Below are 26084 nucleotides of genomic sequence, written 5' to 3' on the forward strand. Positions count from 1 at the left end.
GGGTTAGAGCCGGTTACCTGGCCATTGAGTCTTCCGGAAGTTCAAGAAGCCGAGTTCCTGGGTTTTGCAAGCGTCAGGGCTGGGTATTTTCGCGGCTGGTGGCGCTGGTGGCGTTGCGCTGCCTCTTGTTGCTCCCAGATACTGCTGTCCTGTGTTGGGAGGCCTGGGGATCTCTGCCGGTTTCGGGCGCCCAGCTTTCTCCCAGCCCGTCTCCCACGTGGATTTCCCGGCCAGCCGCTTCCGCCTTGGTCTGGAGCAGCTCCGCACCGGGCACTCTCCGAGCCTGCAGGTTCGTTCCTCCGGCCTTTCAAACTCTCCCGGCTCGGAAATTTGCCCCACGCAGACTGCTCGCGGTTTCTGACTCTCTCAAATCTGCTCAAATTCACTTTTTTATGGGAATCTGACAGACCTTGTGAGAGAGCTCCGGTAAGAGACTGCCTTCATGCGGCCATCTTGGCTCCGCCCCCCAGAAGATATTCTTAATATAAAAAGATGTATCACAAAATTCATTTAAATTATTGAGAACATCTAAAATGTTTTAACAAATATTTCATAATGTTATTAAAATGGGAAATGGACAAAAGGATAGACATTAAGACAAATGATCATTTCTTAAGGATGTTTAACATATGTAAACCAGTTTCTTTCTACCACAAAAAAAAAAAAAGAAACCAAAAGAGCCTAGAAATTCTTAGTTAACAAACACAACAATTTCTAATACAAATTTGTTTACAAGATCCTGTGGAGAATGCTGGGAGGCTATGAATAGTACTATTTCACACAACAGTGAGAAGCACTAGAGGTAAACCAAATTTATAGAAAATATGGTAAAAGACCCAATTAAACCAAATCATTGGAAGAATAATTAAAGATGAAACTGGAATGAAGATAGCAAACAAATGAGAGATAGTAAATACTACAAATGGTTAAGGTTAATAATACTGAACTATTCTTCATCAATGACAGTAGAGTGGCATTTCAACTTCAATATCATAGTTCATAATGTGTTTTATGAAGAAATGGAAATGGACCTGAAGAAAATAAAGAAAGGAAGAGCATTTGGACTAGACCAAATATAACAGAGTCGATCTATGCTTGAGATGACTCAACTTTAAGGCCACTTGATGAATTTGAAAGATAATGGAAAGAAGATACCAAGAACTTAGAAAAATACATGGATGTTATTACTATTTTTAAATTGATCAAGACAACATCAAAAATGAGCTCCATTTGAGCTAACTTTCCCATAGGTGGGTTTACACAGACCTATTAAAAGAAAGCCTATTAAAAGGAAATTTATTTTTATTCAGACCTGTGATTTCACTTATATAACAGCAGATCTGCATTTCTATTAATGCAAATCTGTAGTTATTATGAAATTTAGTGTCTTAGAGAGTTGCTTGGGGTATTAAGAAGTTATTTGTCTTGCCCAGGGTCAAACAGTCAGCATATATCAGAGTCAGTCAATCAATAAGCCATTATAAAGGGCTAAACTCTGGAGATACAAGAAAGGTAAAAGACAGTCCCTGCCCTTGAGGAGTTTATAATCTAATAGGGAAGAAACATACAAACAAATATGTACAAACAAGCAATATACAGAATAAATAAGAAATAATCAACTGAGGGAAGGCCCTAGAATTAAGAGGGATTGGGAACCCAAGTCTCATTGACTCAAAGTCTATATGTTATACCCCACTGTCTCACTACAATTACATAACTGACTGATAAGTAGAAAGAATACAAGATCCCTCTCTGCTTATTTGTTGACTATATTTAAAAAGAAAAAAACACACCTTTGATTCAACAAAGTAAAATGGCTCCTTAGAGGTTCTCCTCATGCCAAGTCTCTGTATACATATGTCAGGATCATTAAAAATTCCTTGAAGGAAGCAGCAACAGAAATGTTGTATTGTTTAGTGACACTCATTACTATTATCAAGGGAGGCATGAAACAAGGAGATGTGTTCTTACCAAAAGTATTCGATGTTATCATGAAAGATGACCAGCTTAAAGTTCAAATGATATGTTGAGTTTTTCCATATGCTCCTACTTGTGAATGACATTGTGCTGACTGCACTAAGCTCCAGCAGTGCAATGCTTCCCAAATGAGATACACATTCAAGAAAACTTGACTTATCTCTCCACACAGCAAAAAAAATAAATAGATGAAAATATTTATTATCCAAAATACTGTAAAGAGGCAGTTTATTTTGACTAATTGATATCTTTTTTGGGGGTGGGCAGGCAGGGCAATTGGGGTTAAGTGACTTGCCCAAAGTCACACAGCTAAGTAAGTGTGCAAAGTGATGAGGTTGGATTTGAACTCAGGTCCTCCTGACTCCAGGATCAGTATGCTACTCACTGCGCCACCTAGCTGCCCCAACTAATCCATTTCTGCATCCTACCTTCTATATATTACAAAAAGCAAAAGGTCTGGTAACAGAAGTAAGGAGGCATTAATATGTTAAGTTGCTAAACTGTAAAAAATGTTATTGATCAAGCATTTCTGTCATGTCCAACTCTCTCTGACCCAATCTGGGGTTTTCTTGGCAAAGACACTGGAGTGGTTTGCTTTTTCTTTCTCCAACTCATTTCACAGATGAGGAAACTAAGGCAATCAGGGTCACATGCCCAGGGCTGCCCAAAATATCATCCCTTTATGAAGTATAGATCAAGTGATAATTGAGATGGAGCTTAGAATGGCTCTCAGAAAATTAGTCACATCCCTGGAGGCCTTTAAATAGCCAAGGCTACCACCCCTGGGGTCCATCTATTCATTTTGGGAGTTTGGATCAGTCCTGGCCAGGAGAAACTTTGTGGAATACAATCCCTGAATCTATACCAAAGGGTAGCAGGGGAAGGGATTTTCTTTACTCTCCCTGGAGGACTGAAATACAGGAGTGGGTCGTCTGGAATGAATACCTGGACTCAAGCAATCTTTAAGTCAAGTTAGCATAGATTTATTGTATTGCTATTAATATTAAGGGGGCCAAGCTTCTAAAGGAACTTGCAACTTAACAGGAATGATACTAAAGCTCATATAGAAAAAATAGTGGAGTTTATGTCAGATATGCTAATTAGGTGATAACCTATAACCTTGGTCACAGGCGACATTTACTACTGGAAATAGGGGAAGGAGTTTCTCAGGGGTGTTATTTTTGGTCTGTTATGTCTATAGTAAGATAGTTTTGAGAGTTGGCATGGATAGCTTGACCTCTGGATTGAATATGATAACTTTGGAAATCGATACATGATAATTCTGTGTTTACAAGATAGTCCTGCTTTTGCTAGAGAATTTCTTCAGATGTCAGCTTGTTCTCGTGATGGGGAAAGATAGTTTATTTTACTGGGGACCCACTCATGAGTAATTGCTGGGAAAGGTAGTTTGTCTTACTGGGGCCCGCTTATGAGTTATTGCTAGGCATAGTGTCTGGTGAGAGGAGAAATGTGATTTTTAAAACTGGGGTCCAAGCACAAGCACCCAAGCACCCCATCACAAAGACAAATGGAACAATCCCTTCTGTCAAGGAGATTACATTCTAACAAGAGTATATGCATAAGCATATACAAAATACATAATTGGAGGACAGGAGGTATTAGAAATCCTGGAGGGAATCAAGAAGGGCCTCATTTCAGACGTGGTGCTTGAGCTGAGTTTCAAAGGTAGGGATTTTAAGAAGTACAGGTGAGGACAGAATGAAGGTATGAGGTACAGCCTATGCAAAGACAAGGAGAAAGATGTAATGTCTTGTTTAAGGAATAGCAAAAAGGTCAGTTTGACTGGACCAAGAGTGAGTGAAGGGATGTATACAGTGCAATTGCTGACGGGGGTTGCTACCAGGTTGTGAAGACTCTCAGTGTCCAATAGAGAAGCCTGCATTTGATCCTAGAGCCATGGAAAGCTTATTGAGCAGGGGAGGGACACCATCAAACCTGTGGCTTGGGAATATACTCTTGCCAGCTATAGAGGGACGAATTGAATAAGGTTCTCAATAAATATTACTGGCTTAATGTTGTCATGTTGTTATTGACTCCTATCTTCTCCTGAATACTCTTTTCTTTGTCTCTATACCTCTTCTCTGCGTCTGCCTCCTTCTTCCTTACTGTCTCTCCGTGTCTGTGTAACTGTGGCCCTCCTATATCTGAAGAGATATTTTTGTCTTTAATTTAAAAAAAATCCTTTTAGGGGTAAATATTCCATTTCTATCCCAGTGTAACCTCTCTGTGTTAAGTGCTGGAGATACAAAAAAAAAAGGCAAAAGACAGTCTCCGTTCTCAGAGAGCTCACGGTAGACGGTGCTTAAAGGTGTAACTTATGGATATGTGGTCTCATCTTATCAATAGCATCGAATGCCAAAGAGAGATCATTCTGGCGTTCAGACCTTAGGGCTGGTGAACCTTAGGGTGGAGGGACTGCAGGGGGTGGGGCTATCGGTAACTTTTTTTTTTAGAGGCAGCAAATTGGAAAATGAATGAAAAGCTTTGGACAGCATGAAAACTAGAGAGGAAGGATGGATGGGCTGAAAGAAAGGGAAAGGAACGAAGGGAAGGGCGGGGCGAGACTGGGATGGAGGGAAATGGGGGTGGGGCAGGCGTGGGGACGGTATCCCGCAGGGGATTGGGGAAGGGGGAGTGGTAATGAGATGACGGGGAGGGACTCTGATGAAATGTGGGCAGGGAGAAGAGTTGTAAGGGCAACGAGTTAAACGTTGGGAGGACCTAAGGAAGGGAGGCGGGGATTGGGAGCAATCAGGATTAGGGGAGGAGGCGTGGCGAGGAGGATGGGGCGGGGCTGCGGTGGAATGGGGGCGGAGCTAAGAGTAAGACGTTTGAGGGGAGGTATTAGAGACAGAAGGGAGGCGGGTACTATCAGCTGAGGCCGTGGGGTAGGGGGCGGGGCGAGGTCTGGGAAGGCGTAGGAGGAAAAGCAAGGAAGAAGGCGGGGCCCCGGGGGTCGGGGGCGGGGCTTTGTTCACGCCGGCGTTCCGTCTAGCCCAGAAAATGGCGGCCTCCGGGTGGCTGCTGTTGGTGCTGGCCTGTCTCTGCGCCTCCGACCTGCTTCCGTGCTTGGTCGAGGCGGGCGAGGACACGAAAGCCACAGCCAAGCCGCCTCCCCCTCGGAAGAAAAAGGACATTCGCGATTACAACGATGCGGACATGGCGCGACTGTTGGAGCAGTGGGAGGTCCGTTCGGCTTCGGCCCGTACTTCCCGCGAGACCCCCTTCCCCCTCTATAGCCTTCCCTAACCTCGGGCCCCCTCCCCCCATTCCTTTGTGTCCCTCTTTCCGTCTACGCTCTAGTCCTCTTCTCTCCGCCTTCCAGCGTTTTCAGATTGCTTCCTGCCTAAAGGCGGAGGAGGTGGTAATTGTTTTTATTTCTTTTTTTTTCTTTCCAATCCCTAGGAATGTGTTTAAAAGTTTTTAGTTCCTTTTTTCTTTCAACTTAAAGGCACGTCGTGCTTTTGCAACAGCAGGTGATCTGCATTTACTGAGAATGAGCCATGCAAAAAAAAAAAGTTGCTGCATTGTTACTTTGCAGGAGTGCTTGAGAATGAATCAAGTATCATTCTAGAAATGAGCATAATTTACGATCCTTCTCCCTCTCTCTCCTTCCCTCTTATTTTGTAGTCCCTACAGACGAAAGATACTGATTAGACTGCGGGCAAGTTATTTCACTTTTCTGCGCTTAATTTCCTCTGTAAGATGAAGGGACATGGCTAAGGCTTTAAGGTCCAGTCATAGCATGCTTTGATTTTTTGTTGAAATGTGCCATGACTTGATTATGTGAAGGTAAATGTGCATGGCTTTTTGACTTGTGATTGGCTAGTTAAATGTTTTAGAATACTCCGGGATGGTGGCACTTTGAAACATAAAGTTCACTGAACTACTTAACTTGTTCGTATTATAGTTCATTTTACAGGAAACTGCTGCTTAATTTGTTCAGCATAGAGGATTGTACACTGGACAGGAGAGCCTGGCTTCTATTCTTCTCTAAATAGCTGTGTGGTATGAGGCATGTCATTCATTGACTCTAGTTTCCTCATATGGAAGATGAGTTCTTAGGCTAGGTAGCATCCAAACATTTTTCTAACCCCAAGGATCTATGATCCACATGATTATTTTTCAATACTGTCATAAGTAATAATACCTGTGAACTTCTGATAACTTCCAGGTACTTATGTTAAGTATTGCTTAGTGTGCTTTGTCCAAAGAGATTAGGCTTCTTTTGTCTGGGTTTTTTTTCTTGCTTTTTTGACAGGTCGCTGCCAGTGAGTTGGTATGGATAAAATTAATTTGGAGTCCGGTTTAGGTCCTTTAACCAAAATATCAATGTCCTGTTTTTTAAAAAATTCAGAAATGTGACCTTTTGTGTGACTAAATGAAAAATTACCACATAAATGTATATATATGTGTGTATGTATATGTATATATACAGGGTGTTCCAAAAGTCTTAGTACAGTTTTAAGCTACTACAGCTTAATGAGTGAGTGAACACACACACACACACACACACACACACAAACTATATTAGTAAATGTTTCTAATACTATATGTGTATGTGTGTGTTTGTGTGTGTATCCACATACATACATACACAAAAGTATCTATATGCTTTTGTTGCCATAGTTATATACGTATAAGTATTTTATATATACACATATTTACTTTTGTTGTATGTTGTGTGTCTGATAGACTCAACACCTTAGAAATGCATTCATTGATAAGTAAAATAGAACTAAATTAGACCAGCTTATTTAATGCCTTTTTGGTGTATCCGTCCATGACAGAAAATACATAGCCAATCCTTGTTTGCTGTTAAAATATAAAATCACAGGATGTAGAATTGAGTGGGAACAAAAAACCTTTATTCCAAAATCCTGAGTTATTTCTCCTATACCATATAGTCTTTTAGAATGTTAGAACTAGAAGGGACCTTTGAGAACATGTGGTCCAACTCATTCATTTTTCTACATCAAAAAAAGCAAGGGCCAGAGAGTTCAAAATTTAATTATTTTTTACCCAAGATTACAAAGTTAATGCCTTTAGCCCCAGTCTCCTAACTCCTAGCATGTGAAAAAGCATCTGTTTCCAGCAGTTTATTTAGAATTCTTTATAAGCCTCTTAGTACAAGATTTAATAAGAACATTTTCTTTTTCATGATTGTTATTGAAATATTAGAGTAAGACTTGGAAATTTGCATTCAAAGTTTTTTGTTGTTTTTTTTTTTTTAGGGCTACATCCCAAGTGTACTATTCATTATTTCATAAAGAAATTTTTGCTCTAACTAGTTAAGCAGTAAGTTGCTATCCTAAAAAAATACCTGGGCAGTTTTCAAGGTAAAAATTGCTCTTGTATAGATGATTATTTTTTGGTTGTAGGTTATTTTCCTCTATTTCATTTACTCTTGCTTTTGTAGGTTGACCACAGTCACTTGTATCAAAAGATTCAAGACAGACAGGAGAAACTGAGTGAGGATGGCCAAAGGCCCTAGTGTTTTTGCCAGCCCACAAGTAGTTAATTAGACTACAATCTGACATCATTGGCTTGGTATAAACATTGTTCAGGATATCTTTATTTTCATACATTTCAAATCTGTGTAATCACTACATTCCATCATGTATCACAGTGTGGTGTAGTGGGAAGAATATGGGGTTTGGAATCAGAGGACTTGGGTTCAAATCCCAGTTTTGCTACTTTTGCTTACCTGTGTAACCATCAGCAATGTGGCCTTCTAACCATCAAATCTGGTCTTTTCATTTCTTTGAACCGTTAAACATCTTGGAATTTGAAGCTTCCACCCTTTCTCCCCTTTGTCTCTTAATCGTTTTATATTCTCAACATTAGTGCTTTCATCCGCTGGTATGGCTTCAGCTGACCCCTTTGATCCCAATGGACATTTCTAGCCCTAAGATTTCTTTTGAGCTCCAGTCATCCATTTGGATGACTTTGAATACCTGGATAATAGTTGATATACTTCCACCTCAAATTTTACATTTAAAAAACTGAACTCGTTATTTTCTCTTTACTACCCCACTCAATTCAATCAGTTTCCAAAGTCCTGTTTATTTTTCCCTTCAGAAAATCATAGACTTTTAGCTTCAAGAGCCTTTAAAGGCCATTGGTCTAAACCTATTACTGTATTAATGAGGAAATTGAGACCCAAAGAGGTTAAGTATCTGACTCAACATCACATAAATCACAAGTGACAAAAGGTGAAATTTGAACCCAGGTCTTGTGATTCTAATCCTAGGTTCTTTGACTCCAAACCCAGTGCTTTTCCCCACTAAAATCCTACCTTCCACGGGAAGCTTTTCGCAATCCCTCTGAATTCTATTGCCTTCTTCCTATTGATTATTTCCAGTCTATCCTGTATGTGGCTTGTTTGTACATAGTTGTTTCCATGTTGTCTCCCACATTAGAGCTTCTTTTACCATTCTTTGTGTCCCCAGCACTTAGGACAGTGCCTGTCACATAGAAGGTGTTTAATAAATATTTATCGACTGACTCACTGACTTATTGGGTCCTTATTTCTTCATGCTTTGAGTACCTAAGTCTATTAACTATTCTTTCCCATCTATCTTGCATTCTACCACCAGAATAATCTTCTAAAATATCACATTTTCATTATGTCACTGCTCCTCATAATTTTTCAGTGCTTCTGTACCCTTAGAGAATCAAGCCCAGATTTCTTAACCTGATTTTCAAGGCCCTCTGCAATTTAGCCTGAAGCTACCTGTCTCACTTTATCTTCTGTTATTCCCTCACAAGAATTCACCTCTGTAGTCATGCTCTTTTCCACTCCCATAACAAACTTGTTCCTTTCATGTTCTCCAAGTCCTTTAGCCTGAAATGACTTCTCATACCTCTCAGAATCGTGACTGGTTTTCAGGGCCCAGCTTTGGTTTCACATCCTCTCTGAAGCTTTTCCTCATGACTCCAGCCCATAATGATGAAATGATCTATCCTCTTGTCTTAGTTGTGTCTTTCATGCATGTGATTTGTCCCTCCTGTCATACTGTAAGGCCAGGGTTTCCTTTCTACATGCTTTTGTATCCTGTACGACATTTACAAAATCCATGTATGTAGCTATTCGGTTAGCAAACGTTTACTACATATTGTTGCCCCCTATGTGAAGAGCTCTTCTTAGGCTCTGAAGATACAAAGTCCAGAGAGTCTCTACCATCAAAGAGTTCATATTCTACTGAAAGGAATGAACATACATGAGTAAATAACAGAGTAATGTCAAGAGGCAGAGTGTGCAAATGATGAGGTGCTCAATATATATTTGTTGATTGAACCATGTAAAAACATAATTGACTTTATGTTATGATTAAATGAAAAACTCTGAACAGTGCTGTGCTTTCAGCCCTCATAACAAATCTGTCTAAAATATATTGCCTTTATTCTAAATAATTTCAACTTTGATTCACAGAAAGTTACATGTTTCCTGTGCTTCATTGCCAGTTACTTCAGATGCTTTGACAGCTCTTCCATTTGTTGCCAGTGTATGCTGCTTCCTTTTTGCTAGGGTGATTTTGTTCCCTTTGCAGGTTGAAACTTAAGTGTCATGCTGAAGAAGGAAATCATTTAAAGGGTAAAATGGATGGACGATGTAAAAGTTTCCCTTGACTAGTGGTTTGATAATTGGAACTTTCCTCCATAGCCAGGTTATTCACTATTCCTGTAACAAGCTCAGTCCTTTCTCCATATTTTCTTAGTCTATTAGCCTGGAATACCCTTTCCTCACTGCCTAACTGAATCACGTTCTTTTCAGAAACTAAAAAATTTCTCAGGCTTTGTAGAGGTGTTTAGCCAATACTTTCAGAATTTAACATTACTTAGGGAGGATTGTAAGGTATCCTTTGGATCCAATCTTTAAGAGACTACATATGGATCGTTCTCCTGAAGTTTACTGTTTGTTATGAAATTAGATTTCCTGAAACTTGGCACTTTACAGCTAAACTTCTTAAAAGGTGTTTCCTTCCTTCCCAAGTGTGTCAAAAATCTCTCTTTGACCTAATATGCGGAAGTGGCTGAGCAATGCTGAATTTTAAAAAGAAAATAGAATCAATAAGGTTTGATGCAGTAGTTCTTAATAGCATATTTAAAGTTTTCATGTTTTTTTCCTCCACAACAGAAAGATGATGATATAGAAGAAGGGGACCTTCCTGAACATAAAAGACCTCCATCACCATTAGATTTCACTCAAATTGATCCAAGCAAACCAGAGAGCATATTGAAAATGACAAAAAAGGGAAAAACCCTTATGATGTTTGCAACAGTCTCAGGAAATCCCACTGAAAAGGAGACTGAAGAAATAACCAGCTTATGGCAGGGGAGTCTTTTCAATGCCAACTATGATGTACAAAGGTAAAATATGCGGATTTATATGGACTGTATGTGGTATACCTTTTGTTTCCAAAGATCCATTCTTGTGTAAGTAGCGCCCACCTAACTCCCCATTTCCACATTGATTCAACATATTTTACTAAGTGCCCACTATTTACAAGGCACTGCCAGGGGTTTGAGATACAGAAACAAAGATGATATTGTTTCTGCCCTCTAAGAGTTTATATTCTTGCAGGGTATGGAAGGAATATTTTTTTTTAAGATCTACTCTTTCTTTTTTTGTCGGTAACTTTTTTAATAAGAGAAAACGACCTTTTAATGCCCTTTATCTGTCCTCCCCTTCTCAACTTAATTCCTTGAAAAAACCATCTGCACTAGTTGCCTTCACTCTCACTTCTCTCACTCTGTTCTAAACTTTCTGTAAACTTTCTTCCTACCTTATCATTCAACTGAAATTGCTCTCCCGAAAGGTACCAGTTACCTCTTCATTGCCAAATCTAATGACCTTTTCTCAATTTCTAGCCTTTTTGACCTTTCTACAGCCTTTGACACTGTCATTCACCACCTCCTGGATATTCGTAAGTCGACATTGTCCTCTCCATATTCCCTTCCTACCTGTTGGACTTCTCTTTCTTAATCTTCTTTGCTGTGTCTTCATCCAGGCCACCCATAAAAATATTCCTCAAGGCTCTTTTCTGGGGCCTCTTCTCTCCCATACTGTCTTGTTTGGTGGTCTCATCAGTTAGTCAGCAAGCATGCAGCAAACATTTACTATGTGCCAGGAGCTGTGCTAAGTGCTGGGGATACAAAGGAAGGTAATAAAAGCAGTTCTTACTCTTAGGGAGATCACATTCTAATGGAGACAGTATGCAGAAAATTGTACCTAGAGGTTGTAGAGGGTATAAGTAGAAGGTGAACTCAGAGGAAAGGCATTAGCAGTGGGGAGGAATAGGAAGAGGCTTCCATGGGTTCGATTATGTCTATCACCTTCATGCTTCTCAGATCTATATATCCAGCTCTAACCTCTCTCTTGAGCTCTAGTCTCTCATCACCATAGAGACCTTTTAGACATCCCTATTTGGATATTCTCTAGGCATCTCAAACTCAACATGTCCAAAACAGAACTCATCTTTCTGCACACACCCTTCCCCTCTTGCAGACTGCCATATTACTCTCCAGGGTACCACCATCCTCCCAGTCATGCAGGCAGGCCTGTAACTGGTGAACTTCTTGACTCCTGCCTCAGATTGAAATTAAGCCTATATATCCAGTCTCTTGCCAAGAATCTGTTGCCAGGTCTTTAACTTTAATTTCACACCATCTTTTGGATGATCTCATTTTCCCCAGTCGAACAGTTGCACCCTGATACCAAATTCTCATCACCTCATGCCCAGACCACTTACTGAAATAGACTTCTAGGTATTCTCCCTACCTTGTCTCTCCCACTCTAACCCATCCTTCACTCAGCTGCCAAAGTGATTTTCCTAAAGTACAGGTCTGACTATGCCATCCTGCCTCTACCTCTCCCTCCACATCCCTCACCACCCCAGACCCATTGAAGTACTTCAGTGGCTCCCAGTCTTCTGTTTGACATTTAAAGTCTTTTATAACCTGGCCGCTTATTTGTTTATCAGCCCTTACACACTTTACTGTCCCTTTCCTTTTCCTCCTCCCTCCAATTCAGTGACACTGACCTTGCTTTTCTTTTTTTTTTGTTGTTTTTTCTTTTTCTTTTTTTTGAGGGGGGAAGGCAGGGCAATTGGGGTGAAGTGACTTGCCCAAGGTTACACAGCTAGTAAGTGTGTCAACTGTTTGAGGCCGGATTTGAACTCAGGTCCTCCTGACTCCAAGGCTGGTGCTCTACTCACTGAGCCACCTAGCTGCCCCCATGCTTTTCTTTACAAATGACATTCCATCTCCATGCCTGGAATTACTCTCCCTTTTCACTTCCACCTCCTAACTTATCTGGATTCCTTTAAGATTAAGCTCAGATCTCACCTTCTTCAGGAGAAAATAACCCTTCCCCCACTGCCAGTGCCTTCCCTATGACTGCACTGTATTTATCTTATATGTACATAGTTATTTGCACACTTCTCCTTCATTAGATTGTGAGGTCCTTGAGGGCAAGGACCATGTTTTTACCTTATTTGTATCACTAGGATTTAGCAAGGTGCCAGTGCTGGGTACATAGTAAGAGCTTAATAAATAGATGCTTATTGACTGACTTTGGTTACTAAACGTATCCTTTTTGTAAAAAAAAAAAATCTATTTAGTCAACATTTGTTAAGCACTCTTATTTCCAGTCCTAGGAGAAATATAAAGATTAAGACCTTTTTCTTACCCTCAAGGCATTTATATAAATTTACCTTGTATATTTGTAAAAAAACAAGACAAAAAAACCCCACACCGTTTTTTATTATTATTTATTTAATATTTTTAGTTTTCAGCATTCATTTCCACAAGATTTTGAATTACAAATTTTCTCCCCATTTCTAGCCTCCCCCCCACTCCAAGATGGCATATATTCTGATTACCCCATTCCCCAGTCAGCCCTCCCTTCTGTCACCCCACTCCCCCCCCCATCCCCTTTTCCCTTCCTTTCTTGTAGGGCAAGATAGATTTCTATGCCCCATTGCCTGTATATGTTATTCCCTAGTTGCATACAAAAACCCCTCTTTTTTTGAACATCTGCTTTTAAAACTTTGAGTTCCAAATTCTGTCCCCTCTTCCCTCCCCACACCCCCTCCCTAAGAAGGCAAGCAATTCAACATAGGCCACACATGTATCATTATGTAAAACCCTTCCACAATACTCATGTTGTGAAAGACTAACTATATTTTGCTCCTTCCTAACCTATCCTCCTTTATTCAGTTTTCTCTCTTGACCCTCTCCCTTTTCAAAAGTGTTTGCTTTTGATTACCTCCTCCCTGCCTTCTATCATTCCCCCTTTTTTATCCCCTTCCTCCTTCTTTCCTGTGGGGTAAGATACCCAATTGAGTATGTATGTTATTCCCTCCTGAAGTCAAATCCGATGAGGGCAAGATTCACTCATTCTCCCTCACCTGCCCCCTTTTCCCTTCCAACAGAACTGCTTTTTCTTGTCACTTTTATGTGAGATAGTTTACCCCATTCTATCTCTCCCTTTCTCCCTCTCTCAATATATTCCTCTCTCATCCCTTAATTTGATTTTATTTTTTAAGATGTCATCCCTTCATATTCAACTCACCCTGTGACCTCTGTCTATATATATATGTATGTATGTTCCCTTCAGCTACCCTAATACTGAGGACTCATGAATTACACACATCATCTTTCCATGTAGGAATATAAACAAACTGGTTAAATTTCTTAGGAGTTAATGGTTTTCTTTCTTCTTTTTTTAAATGTCTCCCTAACAAAAGTCATCACTGTGTTTTTCATTTCAGTAAATTTTTTTTTAATTTATTTCTTTAACATATTTAGTTTTCAGCATTGGTTTTCACAAGAGTTTGAATTACATATTTTCTCCCCATTTCTACCCTCCCCCCCCACTCCAAGATGACGTATATTCTGGTTGCCCTGTTCCCCAGTCAGCCCTCCCTTCTGTCACCCCACTCACCTCCCATCCCCTTTTCCCTTCCCCTCTTGTAGGGCAATCTAAATTTCTACTCCCCATTGCCTGTGTATCTTATTTTCTAGTTGCATGCAAAAAACTTTTTTTTTTTTTGAACGTCTGTTTTTAAAAACTTTTGAGTTCCAAATTCTCCCCCCTCCTCCCTCCCTGCCCACCCTCCCCAAGAAGTCAAGCAATTCAACATAGGCCACATGTGTATCATTATGTATAACCCTTCCACAATACTCGTGTTGTGAAAGACTAACTATATTTTGCTCCTTCCCAACCCATCCCGCTTTATTGAATTTTCTCCCTTGACCCTGTCCCCTTTTCAGAGTGTTTGTTTTTGATTACCTCCACCCCCATCTGCCCTCCCCTCCATCATCCCCCACTTTTTTTATCTTCTTCCCTCTTCTTTCCTGTGGGGTAAGATACCCAATTGGGTATGTATGGTATTCTCTCCTCAGGCCCAATCTGATGAGAGCAAGATTCACTCATTCCCGCCTCACCTGCCCTCTCCCCTCCTCCCACAGAACTGCTTCCTCTTGCCACCTTTATGCGAGATAATCCACCCCATTCTATCTCTCCCTATCTCTCTCTCTCAATATGTTCCTCTCTCATCCCTTAATTTGATTTTATTTATTTTAGATATCTTCCCTTCATCTTCAACTCACCCTGTGTCTGCTCTCTTTCTCTCTCTCTCTCTGTATATTTATATACACATAGATATATACATACATACACATTCACTTATATATATATATATATATATATATATATATATATATATATATATATAAACATATATACATATATGCATATTCCCTTCAGCTACCCTAATACTGAGGTCTCATGAATCATACACATCATCTTTTCATGTAGGAATGTAAACAGAACAGTTCAACTTTAGTAAGTCCCTTGCAATTTCTTTTTCTTGTTCTTTTTCTTGATTACCTTTTCATGCTTCTCTTGATTCTTGTGTTTGAAAGTCAAATTTTCTATTCAGCTCTGGTCTTTTCACTGAGAAAGCTTGAAAGTCCTCTATTTTATTGAAAGTCCATATTTTGCCTTGGAGCATGATACTCAGTTTTGCTGGGTAGGTGATTCTAGGTTTTAATCCTAGCTCCATTGACCTCTGGAATATCGTATTCCAAGCCCTTCAATCTATTAACGTAGAAGCTGCCAGATCTTGGGTTATACTGATTGTGTTTTCACAATACTCAAATTGTTTCTTTCTGGCTGCTTGCAATATTTTCTCCTTGAGCTGGGAGCTCTGGAATTTGGCGACAATATTCCTAGGAGATTTCTTTTTGGGATCTATTTGAGGAGGCGACCGGTGGATTCTTTCAATTTCTATTTTGCCCTGTGGCTCTAGAATATCCAGGCAGGTCTCCTTGATAATTTCTTGAAAGGTGATATCTAGGCTCTTTTTTTGATCATGGCTTTCAGGTAGTCCAAAAATTTTTAAATTCTCTCTCCTGGATCTATTTTCCAGGTCAGTGGTTTTTCCAGTGAGATATTTGACATTGTCTTCCATTTTTTCATTCCTTTGGTTCTGTTTTATAATATCTTGATTTCTCATAAAGTCACGAGCTTCCACTTGCTCCAGTCTAATTTTTAAGGTAGTATTTTCTTAAGTTGTTTGTTGGACCTCCTTTTCCATTTGGCTAATTCTACCTTTCAAGGCATTCTTCTCCTCATTGGCTTTTTGGAGCTCTTTTGCCATTTGAGTTAGTCTGTTTTTTAAGGTGTTGTTTTCTTCAGTGTATTTTTCGGTATTTTTTTGGGTCTCCTTTAGCAAGTCATTGACTTGTTTTTCATGGTTTTCTCACATCCTTCTCATTTCTTTTCCCAATTTTTCCTCTGCTTCTCTAACTTGCTTTTCCAAATCCTTTTTGAGCTCTTCCATGACCTGGGACCAGTTCATGTTTTTCTTGGAGGCTTTTGGTGTAGGCTCTTTGACTTTGTTGACTTCTTCTGTCTGTATGTTTTGGTCTTCTTTGTCACCAAAGAAAGAATCCAAAGTCTGAGACTGAATCTGGGTGTGTTTTCGCTGCCTGGCCATATTCCCAACCAACTGACTTGACCCTTGAGGTTTTCAGTGGGGTATGACTGCTTGTAGACTAAAGAGTTCTATGTTCCACGTTTGGGGGGGATGTGCCAGCTCTGCCACACCAGCACTGCTCCTTCCCCAAGAACCCCTAACCCGGACTGGGCTTAGATCTTCAGCAGGCTGTGCACTCCTGCTCTGATCCGCCACTTAATTCCTCCCACCAGGTGGGCCTGGGGCTGGAAGCAACAGCAGCTGTAGCTGCCCCACCTCCAGCTGCCCCCAGGGGCTGGTAGCCAAACCGGGAACTCCTTTCACTCCCACAGCTTTTCCTACTAACCTTCTCTGCTGTCTTTGGTGTTTGTGGGTTGAGAAGTCTGGTAACTGCCGCAGCTCACTGATTCAGGGCACTAGGGCACTTTCCGCCCATCTTCTGGTCTGGTTGGTCCGCGCAGCTCACGCTGGGCTCGGCTGGGCTCAGCTTCCCTCTGCTCCCAGCTCCGTGTGGGATAACCTCACCCAGATACCATCAAAGCTGTCCTGGGCTGGAGCCCTGCTTCCCTCTGCTGTTTTGTGGGTTCTGCTGTTCTAGAATTGGTTCAGAGCCATTTTTTATAGGTTTTTGGAGGGACTCGGCAGGGAGGTCACGCTAGTCCCTGCTTTCCAGCCGCCATCTTGGCTCCGACCCCCCATTTCAGTAAATTAGAGAGTTACCATTCTTCTAGTCACCTGTGTTCCCAACCTAGGAACATCTGTCTCCCTTACCTCCTACAGCCAGGTAGTTGCCAAGTCATGTTAATTCCTTCTCTTCATCTCTCTCATCCAGCCCTTTCACACACCACAACCACTCTGTTCCAGATTATCTTCATCTCTGGCCTTACTATCAGTGGCTCCCTGTTACACTAAAATACACATTCTTCTTTTTGACTTTTAAAATCCTTTATAACCTGGTTTTATTTTGTCTTTTAGGGATAATTACATATTATGTCCTCACCACAAGTTCTAAATTCTAGCCAAACTGGCATGTTTGCAGTCCTTCCCTTTCCCCTTCCCCTACTTCCCCCTTTATACAATAGTTTGACCTAACCTTTCAGGCTTTTACACAAAGCCCTTTATATGGGATACTTTTCCTCTTCCCCTTTACTTCTGGGGACCCCTAACCTCAAGTGCTACCTTCTGTAAAAAGTCTTTTCTGGTTTTCCCCAGTTTGTGCCCACTCCTCCCATCTCCCAGCCCCTGCTCACATTTTTATTTGTATCTCCTATTGCTTTGCACCTAGTGGGCTCGTTGATTTCAGTTTAGTTATAACTTTAGAATTTAAAGGATAATAGTTTTTTATGGTTCTAGTAAATAAAGTACTAGCAGATAGAACTCTGTGAAAGTGCTAAAATTTCTGTGTGTCCTAATACCTGAAACAGAAAGCCCATTAAAAGTAATAGAGGGAATATTTAGAGATAGTATATGGTGGCAAAGCACCAAAATTAGCTTAAAAATAAGAATCCACTGGAACAGATGAGGTCAGACTTGTTTTGAAAACTGAAGAAATATCTTAAAAGTACTGTTTGTGAGGAATTGTAAACAAACCATTAGGTAGGGCTCAGGTATTGTATAGCTATAGGAATGGCCAGGCAAGGGCATCATCCAGGTTAATTTTCTCTCCCCTTCTGTTACTATGGGACGTTTTATGTAAGGGCCACTGAGGGATTTATTCCAAAAATATTTGCAGGTTCCCTTTTTAGAATAACACAGGTTATTCTTGCTTTTCTGATCTTTTTTGACCTCCTTTACTGTGTGTTTGTATAATAAGAATTGGTTTCTGTCATCTTTAATTTTGTGGTTGTGATCTTTTTGTGTATTCTTTTGGTTCTGTTTTATTTGTTTCTTATGACACACCCTATTGCATTATGTTTATATATCATAATTTGTTTAGCTCTATCAGTTTTCCTGTCAGTAGCCTCCTTGGGACATAGATGCAAGGAAGTAGTAGGCAAATGGGTGTAAGAAGGAGCACACATTTTTGTTTCTTACTGAGTAGTTTCACTGGGTGAATTCACAGTTCATAATTTCTTAGCAATATGCTGCTGTGCTTGTTTTTACCACAGTCACCCCAGCATTGACTTATCATCTGTTATTATCTTTGCCACTTAAATAATCAGATAAATGCAAATTCAAATAACTACAACCTCCATCACAGTGAGGTTTTTGAACATTTTTTTCATGTGGTTGTTAATCATTTGGCACATTTTCTTCCCAGACTTGCTTGTTCTTATCCTTTGACCACTTATCAATTAGAGAATTGTTCCTTCCAAAAAAACAAACATCTTTCAGTTCTTTTTAAATTTTAGTTGTTATATACATATTTGTTGGAAGTGGTGGTACAAGTATTTTTCTTCATTTTGTTTCTATCCTTTGTATTCTGGATGCATTATTTTTTGTTGGTGCATACTTGAATTCATCTATTTTATGCCCTTTAATTTCTTGTCACTGATTAAGACTATCCCTTCTATGTAGTTATAAAACATATAATACTTCCTTATCCTCACATAAGAAAAATGTTTTAAAAACACATAGATTATTGATCTATCCTAATCCATTTGGAATTTGTTGGGGTGTATGGTGTGAGATGTTGATCTATTCCCATTTTTTGCCAAACTGCTATCTAATTTTCTCAACAATTTTTTGGGATCCAAGATTTATTTAATTCGAGATGACCATATACACTTATTTCTAGCTCATTATTCTAATATATTTCAGTGATCATTTTCTTATCCAATATCAGATAGTTTTGATACTTAAGTATTTACAGCATATTTCAAAATCTAATGGTGCAAGTTCTTCTTCCAGCCTGCATCTTCCCTTAAAAATTTTTTCCCTTTAATATTTTTGACATTTTGTCTTTTCATATAATTGATTTGGGAGACAGCATGACTTAATGGATGAAGGGACCTCCTTTGAGGCAGGAAGAGTTGGATTCAGTCTCTTCCTCTAATTTATATTAGCTATGTCGCCATGGACAAATCACTTACTCTTTTAGTATCTCAGGCAATTTTTTGTAACTGTAAACTATAGAGATTTGTTATCTTCATGGGGTAAAGGAAGTTTCTGCAGTGGGAGGCATCCATCCATGTTGATTAAATCAAGGATCTGGGCCCACTCTTGAGTTTTAATATTATTTTATATAATGAAAAATGCTCTTGATATTTTGAAAGATATAACAGCTATAGATTAATTTGGGAAGTTTTATTATATTTACTATGTTATATCAGTCTAATCAATTCTCTCTTCCATTATTTCTATAAAAATTGTTTTGTAGTTGGCTATATATAAGAATTATATGTCTTGGTAGGTTAATTTCTAGAAATGTTATATATTTTGTCACTTTTCTTAGGGTATTTCTCTTCTTATGATTTTTATTGCCAATATGAAGAATCACTGATGAATTTCCTATGGATTTAAGTAATATCCTGCTATTTTGCTAAGTTGTCTATTTCAAGTTAGTGTTTTTGTTGACTTTTTGTTTAGTTTTCCTAAGTAAACTATTCTTTCATTCACAAATAGAACTTCTTTAACAGTGCTTAGTCAATTTGTTTTCCTGTTTTATTGCTATAGCTAGTATTTCTAGGACTACATTTAACAATGATTAGAGGAGGGCAGAGCCAAGATGGCAAAGAAAAGGCAGGGACTCACCTGAGCTCTCCCCCAAACCTCTGCAAATACCTTTAAAAATGACTCTAAACAAACTCTAGAGCAGCAGAATCCATAAAAAAGACAGAGTGAAACAAATTTCCAGCACAAGACAACTTGGAAGGTTGGCAGAAAAGGTCTATTATTTCAGAGCTAGAGAGGAGCACAGGCCAGTGCAAGCTGCACTAGCACAGACTGGGCCCCAGCTAACCTGGAGCAGGTCTCAGGATGACTGAATCAGTGGCAGCAGGGGTGGTTTCCAGACCTCTCAGCCCACAGACGCCAAAGACAACTTAAAAGGTCAGCAGGAAGAGGCTGTTGCACGTAGGTGACAGTGAAGCACAGTCTGCACTGGCACAGCCCTGGCCACAGCAAACCAGGAGAGGGCCTGGGGAGTGATTGAATCAGCAGCAGCAGGGACAGTGGCTGCTTCCAGAGCTCTCAGCCCATAGATGGTAAGGGGATCAAACAACTGGTCAGAAGAGATTACCAGGGATTTTTTTGCTAACACTGAGGAAGGAATCTGTTGCTTTGCCCATACCTGGATCTGGGTCACAGTCCTGGGGGCAGTCCTGGGGTAAGGAAGAGCACTAGCATAGCAGAGCTTGCAGCTACAGTGGAGGGGGGACCCTCCTCACAGTTCCAGGGCAGAAAAGAGTGCTTGTAATGGGAAAAGGACCTACATGTACAAAAATATTTATAGCAGCTTTTTTTGTGGTGGCCAAGAACTGGAAATTGAGGGGATGCCCATCAATTGGGGAATGGCTGAACAAGTTGTGGTCTATGAATATAATGGAATACCATTGTGCTATAAGAAATGATGAACAGGTAGACTTCAGAAAAACCTGGAAAGACTTATATGAACTAATTGTACACAGTAACAGCCACACTGTGCGATGACTGACTTTGATAGATTTAGCTCTTCTCAGCAATGCAAGGACCTAAAACAGTTCCAAAACATTCATGGTAGAAAATGCCATCCACATCCAGAAAAAAGAAATAAGGAGTCTGAATGCAGATTGAAGCAGACTAGTTTCTTTTTTTGTTTTGTTGTTTTATGCTTTTCTTTCTCATGGTTACTCCCATTAGTTCTAATTCTTCTATACAACATGACTAATGTGAAAATATGTTTAATAGGAATGCATATGTAGAGCCTATATTGGATTGCATGCTGTCTTGGGGAGGGGAAAGGAAGGGAGGGGGAGAAAACTTAAAAGCTATGAAAGTGAATGTTGAAAACTAAAAATAAATAAACTTATTAAAAAAAAAGAAAGGAATGCTTGTGGTCTCTCATAGGCCAGAGCGCAGGCCAGGAGAGTAGTAAACATCTCTCCTTAGATCATACCACCTTGGAAGAATTAAAAACTTGCAGGTCCCCAGAAGTATCTCTGAAAAATAGCTGCACAAAACTCCTGAGGCTTGGGACAATACACCTTCCACACTGGAATGGGAGCCCTACCTTAACAAACAGTTAAATGTTAAGTAATAACCTGGGAAAATGAGTAAACAACAGAAAAAAAAAAACTGACTATAGAAAGTTACTATGGTGATAAGGAAGATCAAAACACCTTCTCAGAAGATGGCAAAGTCAAAATTTCTACATCCAAAGCTTCCAAGAAGCTCAAAAAGGATTTTGAAAATCAAGTAAGAGAGGTAGAGAAAAAATTGGTAAGAGAAATTAGAGTGATACAAGAAAATCATGAGAAAAGAGTCAGCAGTTTGGTAAAGGAGACACAAAAAAATACTGAAGAAAATAACACATTGAAAGAAAGACTAGGCCAAATGGCAGAAGGTCCACAAAGCCACTGAAGAGAAGAATGCCTTAAAAAGCAGAATTGGCCAGATGGAAAAGGAGTTCCAAAAGCTCACTGAAGAAAATAATTCCTTAAAAATTAGAACAAAGCAAATGGAAGCTAATGAGTTTATGAGAAATCAAGAAGCAATAAAACAAAACCAGAAGTATGTAAAAATAGAAGACAGTGTGAAGTATCTCATTTGAAAAAACAGCTGACTGGAAAATTGAGCCAGTATTGAGAATTTAAAAATTATTGGATTACCTGAAAGTGACCATCAAAGAAAGAGCCTAGACAGCATCTTTCAAGAAATTATCTAGGAAAACTGCCCCTATATTCTAGAACCTGAGGGTAAAATAGATTGGAAGAATCTACCAATCACCTCCTGAAAGAGATCCCAAAATGAAAACTCCCAGGAATATTATAGCCAAATTCCAGAGTTCCCACATCAAGGAGAAAATATTGCAAGCAGCCAGAAAGAAACAGTTTATGTATTGTGGAGCCACAGGCAGAATAACACAAGATTTAGCAGGATCTACATTAAAGGATCGGAGGGCTTGGAATATGATATTCTGGAGTGCAGAAGAGCTAAGATTACAACTAAGAATGACCTACCCAGCAAAACTGAGTATAATCCTTCAAGGAAAAAAAATGAACATTCAATGAGCTAGAGGACTTTCAGTCATTCTTGATGAAAAGACCAGAGTTGAATAGAAAATTTGACTTTCAAATACAAGACTCAAGAGAAGCATAAAAAGGTAAACAAGTAAGGCAAATCATAGGGGACTTAATTGGGACTTAATTAGGTTAAACTATTTGTTTTTCTACATAGGAAGATGATATTTATAATTCATAAGACCTTTCTAATTATTAGAGTAGCTAGAAAGAGTATAGACAGAGGGCACAAGTGTGAGTTGAATATGAAGGGGTGAGAGAGGAATGTACTGGGAGAAAGAGAAAGGGAGAGGTAGAATGGGGTAAAATATCTCACATAAAAGAGTCAAGAAAAAACTTTTACAGTGGAGGGGAGTGGGGACATTTGGGGGAGTGAGTGAATCTTACTCTCATTAGAATTGGGTCAAAGAGGGAATAACACACACAAGTGGGCATAGAAATCTATCTTGCCTTACAGGAAAGTAGGAGGGGAAGGGAATAAAAAAGGGGGGGGGGTGATAGAAAGGAGGGCAGATTGGGGGTGGGGATGGTCAGAAGCAAAACACTTTGGAGGAAGAACAGGGTGAAAGGAGAGAGACAATAGGGGAGATAATAGGGAGAGGTAGGGGAAATAGGATGGAGGGAAATAGAGTTAGCAATAGTAACTGAAAAACAAATTTGAAGCAAGTTTCTCTGATAAAGGCCTCATTTCTCAAATATGTAGAGAACTGAGTCAAATTTATAAAAATAAGATCTGTTCCCCAATTGATAAATGATAAAAGATATAACCAATCTTTAGATGAAGTAATTAAAGCTATCTATAGCCATATGAAAAAATATTCTAACTCACTATTGATTGGAGAATCACAAATCAAAACAATTCTGAGGTACTGCTTATACCAGTTAGATTGGCTAATAGCACAGAAAAGGTAAATGACAGATGTTGGAGGGAACATAGGAAAAATGAGATCTTAATGCACTGTTAGCAGAGTTGTGAACTGATTTCAGCCATTCTGTAGAGCAATTTGGAACTATGCCCAAAGGGATATAAAACCATGCATACCCTTAGACTTAACAGTACCACCACGAGGTCTGTATCCCAAGAGAGATAAAAACAAAAAGAAAAAGGACCTATATGTACAAAAATATTTATAGCAACCCTTTTCTGGGGTAAAGAATTAGAAATTGAGAGGATACCCATCAATTGGGGAATGGCTGAAGAAGTTGTGGTATGTGATCATAATGAGGGAATATTATTGTACTCTTAAATGATGAGCAGGATGTTCTCAGAAAAACCTGGAATGACTTGCCTGGGCTGATGCAAATGTATTGTGTACAAAGTAACAGCAATATTGTAAGATGATCAGCTGTGAATGACTTAGCTATTCTCAGCAATACAACGATCCAAGACAACTCTGACGGACTTATGATGAAAAATGTTAACCATCCCTAGAAACAGAACTTCTAGTGTCTGAATAGAGATTGAAGCATACTTCTTTTTACTTTCAAAAAAAAAATAGTTTTGTCTAATCTCTGTTATGAGTAGAAAAGATTCTAAAGTTTACTTATTACATTATAATGTTTGTGGGTTCAGTTAAGTGTTTTTGTATAAAGGAAAAAAATCCTTCTATTCCTATACTTTTTTAGTATTCTTCATATTAATGGTATTACATTTTACCAAAGGCCTTTTCTTTTTTTTTTTTTTAAATTTATATTTTTTTATTTTTTTAAAATTTATTTATTTAACATATTTAGTTTTCAGCATTGATTTTCACAAGAGTTTGAATTACAAATTTTCTCCCCATTTCTACCCTCCCCACCCACTCCAAGATGACGTATATTCTGGTTGCCCTGTTCCTCAGTTAGCCCTCCCTTCTGTCATCCCACTCCCCTCCCATCCCCTTTTCCCTTCCTTTCTTGTAGGGCAAGCTAAATTTCTACGCCCCATTGCCTGTGTATCTTATTTTCTAGTTGCATGCGGAAACTTTTTTGTTTTTGTTTTTGAACATCTGTTTTTAAAACTTTGAGTTCCAAATTCTCTCCCCTCTTCCCTTCCCATCCACCCTCCCTAAGAAGTTAAGTAATTCAACATAGGCCACATGTGTATCATTATGTATAACCCTTCCACAATACTCATGTTGTGAAAGACTACCTATATTTTGCTCCTTCCCAACCCATCCCCCAAAGTGTTTGTTTTTGTAATCTCCACCCCCATCTGCCCTCACCTCCATCATCCCACCCTTTTTTTTTATCTTCTTCCCTCTTCTTTCCTGTGGGGTAAGATACCCAATTGAGTATGTATGGTATTCCCTCCTCAGGCCAAATTTGATGAGAGCAAGATTCACTCATTCCCCCCTCACCTGCCCTCTCCCCTCCTCCCACAGAACTGCTTCCTCTTGCCACCTTTATGTGAGGTAATCCACCCCATTCTACCTCTCCCTATCTCCCTCTCTCAATATATTCCTCTCTCATCCCTTAATTTGATTTTATTTCTTTTAGATATCTTCCCTTCATCTTCAACTCACCGTGTCCGCTCTCTCTCTCTTTATATATATATACACACATACATATATACATACATGCACATTCATATATATATATATATATATGCATATTCCTTTCAGCTACTATGATATTGAGGTCTCATGAATCGTACACATCATCTTTCTGTGTAGGAATGTAAACAAAACAGTTCAACTTTAGTAAGTCCGGTGTGATTTCTCTTTCTTGTTCACCTTTTCATGCTTCTCTTGGTTCTTGTGTTTGAAAGTCAAATTTTCTATTCAGCTCTGGTCTTTTCACTGAGAAAGCTTGAAAGTCCTCTATTTTATTGAAAGTCCATATTTTGCCTTGGAGCATGATACTCAGTTTTGCTGGGTAGGTGATTCTAGGTTTTAATCCTAGCTCCATTGACCTCTGGAATATCGTATTCCAAGCCCTTCAATCTATTAACGTAGAAGCTGCCAGATCTTGGGTTATACTGATTGTGTTTTCACAATACTCAAATTGTTTCTTTCTGGCTGCTTGCAATATTTTCTCCTTGAGCTGGGAGCTCTGGAATTTGGCGACAATATTCCTAGGAGATTTCTTTTTGGGATCTATTTGAGGAGGCGACCGGTGGATTCTTTCAATTTCTATTTTGCCCTGTGGCTCTAGAATATCCAGGCAGGTCTCCTTGATAATTTCTTGAAAGGTGATATCTAGGCTCTTTTTTTGATCATGGCTTTCAGGTAGTCCAAAAATTTTTAAATTCTCTCTCCTGGATCTATTTTCCAGGTCAGTGGTTTTTCCAATGAGATATTTGACATTGTCTTCCATTTTTTCATTCCTTTGGTTCTGTTTTATAATATCTTGATTTCTCATAAAGTCACGAGCTTCCACTTGCTCCAGTCTAATTTTTAAGGTAGTATTTTCTTAAGTTGTTCGTTGGACCTCCTTTTCCATTTGGCTAATTCTACCTTTCAAGGCATTCTTCTCCTCATTGGCTTTTTGGAGCTCTTTTGCCATTTGAGTTAGTCTATTTTTTAAGGTGTTGTTTTCTTCAGTATATTTTTCAGTATTTTTTTGGGTCTCCTTTAGCAAGTCATTGACTTGTTTTTCATGGTTTTCTTGCATCCTTCTCATTTCTCTTCCCAATTTTTCCTCTGCTTCTCTAACTTGCTTTTCCAAATCCTTTTTGAGCTCTTCCATGACCTGGGACCAGTTCATGTTTTTCTTGGAGGCTTTTGGTGTAGGCTCTTTGACTTTGTTGACTTCTTCTGTCTGTATGTTTTGGTCTTCTTTGTCACCAAAGAAAGAATCCAAAGTCTGAGACTGAATCTGGGTGTGTTTTCGCTGCCTGGCCATATTCCCAACCAACTGACTTGACCCTTGAGGTTTTCAGTGGGGTATGACTGCTTGTAGACTAAAGAGTTCTATGTTCCACGTTTGGGGGGGATGTGCCAGCTCTGCCACACCAGCA

At 39.4% G+C, this 26084-nt stretch overlaps 1 protein-coding gene across 1 annotated transcript in view; it reads left to right on the top strand.

Moving 5' to 3' along the window:
- The first annotated feature begins 4935 nt into the window (after nt 1–4935).
- Nucleotides 4936–26084, top strand: part of MESD (mesoderm development LRP chaperone) — a 29842-nt gene continuing 8693 nt past the window's right edge. The window contains exons 1-2 of the mRNA XM_036736970.1: nt 4936–5184; nt 10139–10371. Coding sequence (XP_036592865.1) covers nt 5002–5184; nt 10139–10371 — 416 coding nt within the window. The 5' untranslated portion in view covers nt 4936–5001. The remainder of the gene's footprint in view (nt 5185–10138; nt 10372–26084) is intronic.

Source organism: Trichosurus vulpecula, chromosome 8, assembly GCF_011100635.1.
Source record: "Trichosurus vulpecula isolate mTriVul1 chromosome 8, mTriVul1.pri, whole genome shotgun sequence".
NCBI lineage: Eukaryota > Metazoa > Chordata > Mammalia > Diprotodontia > Phalangeridae > Trichosurus > Trichosurus vulpecula.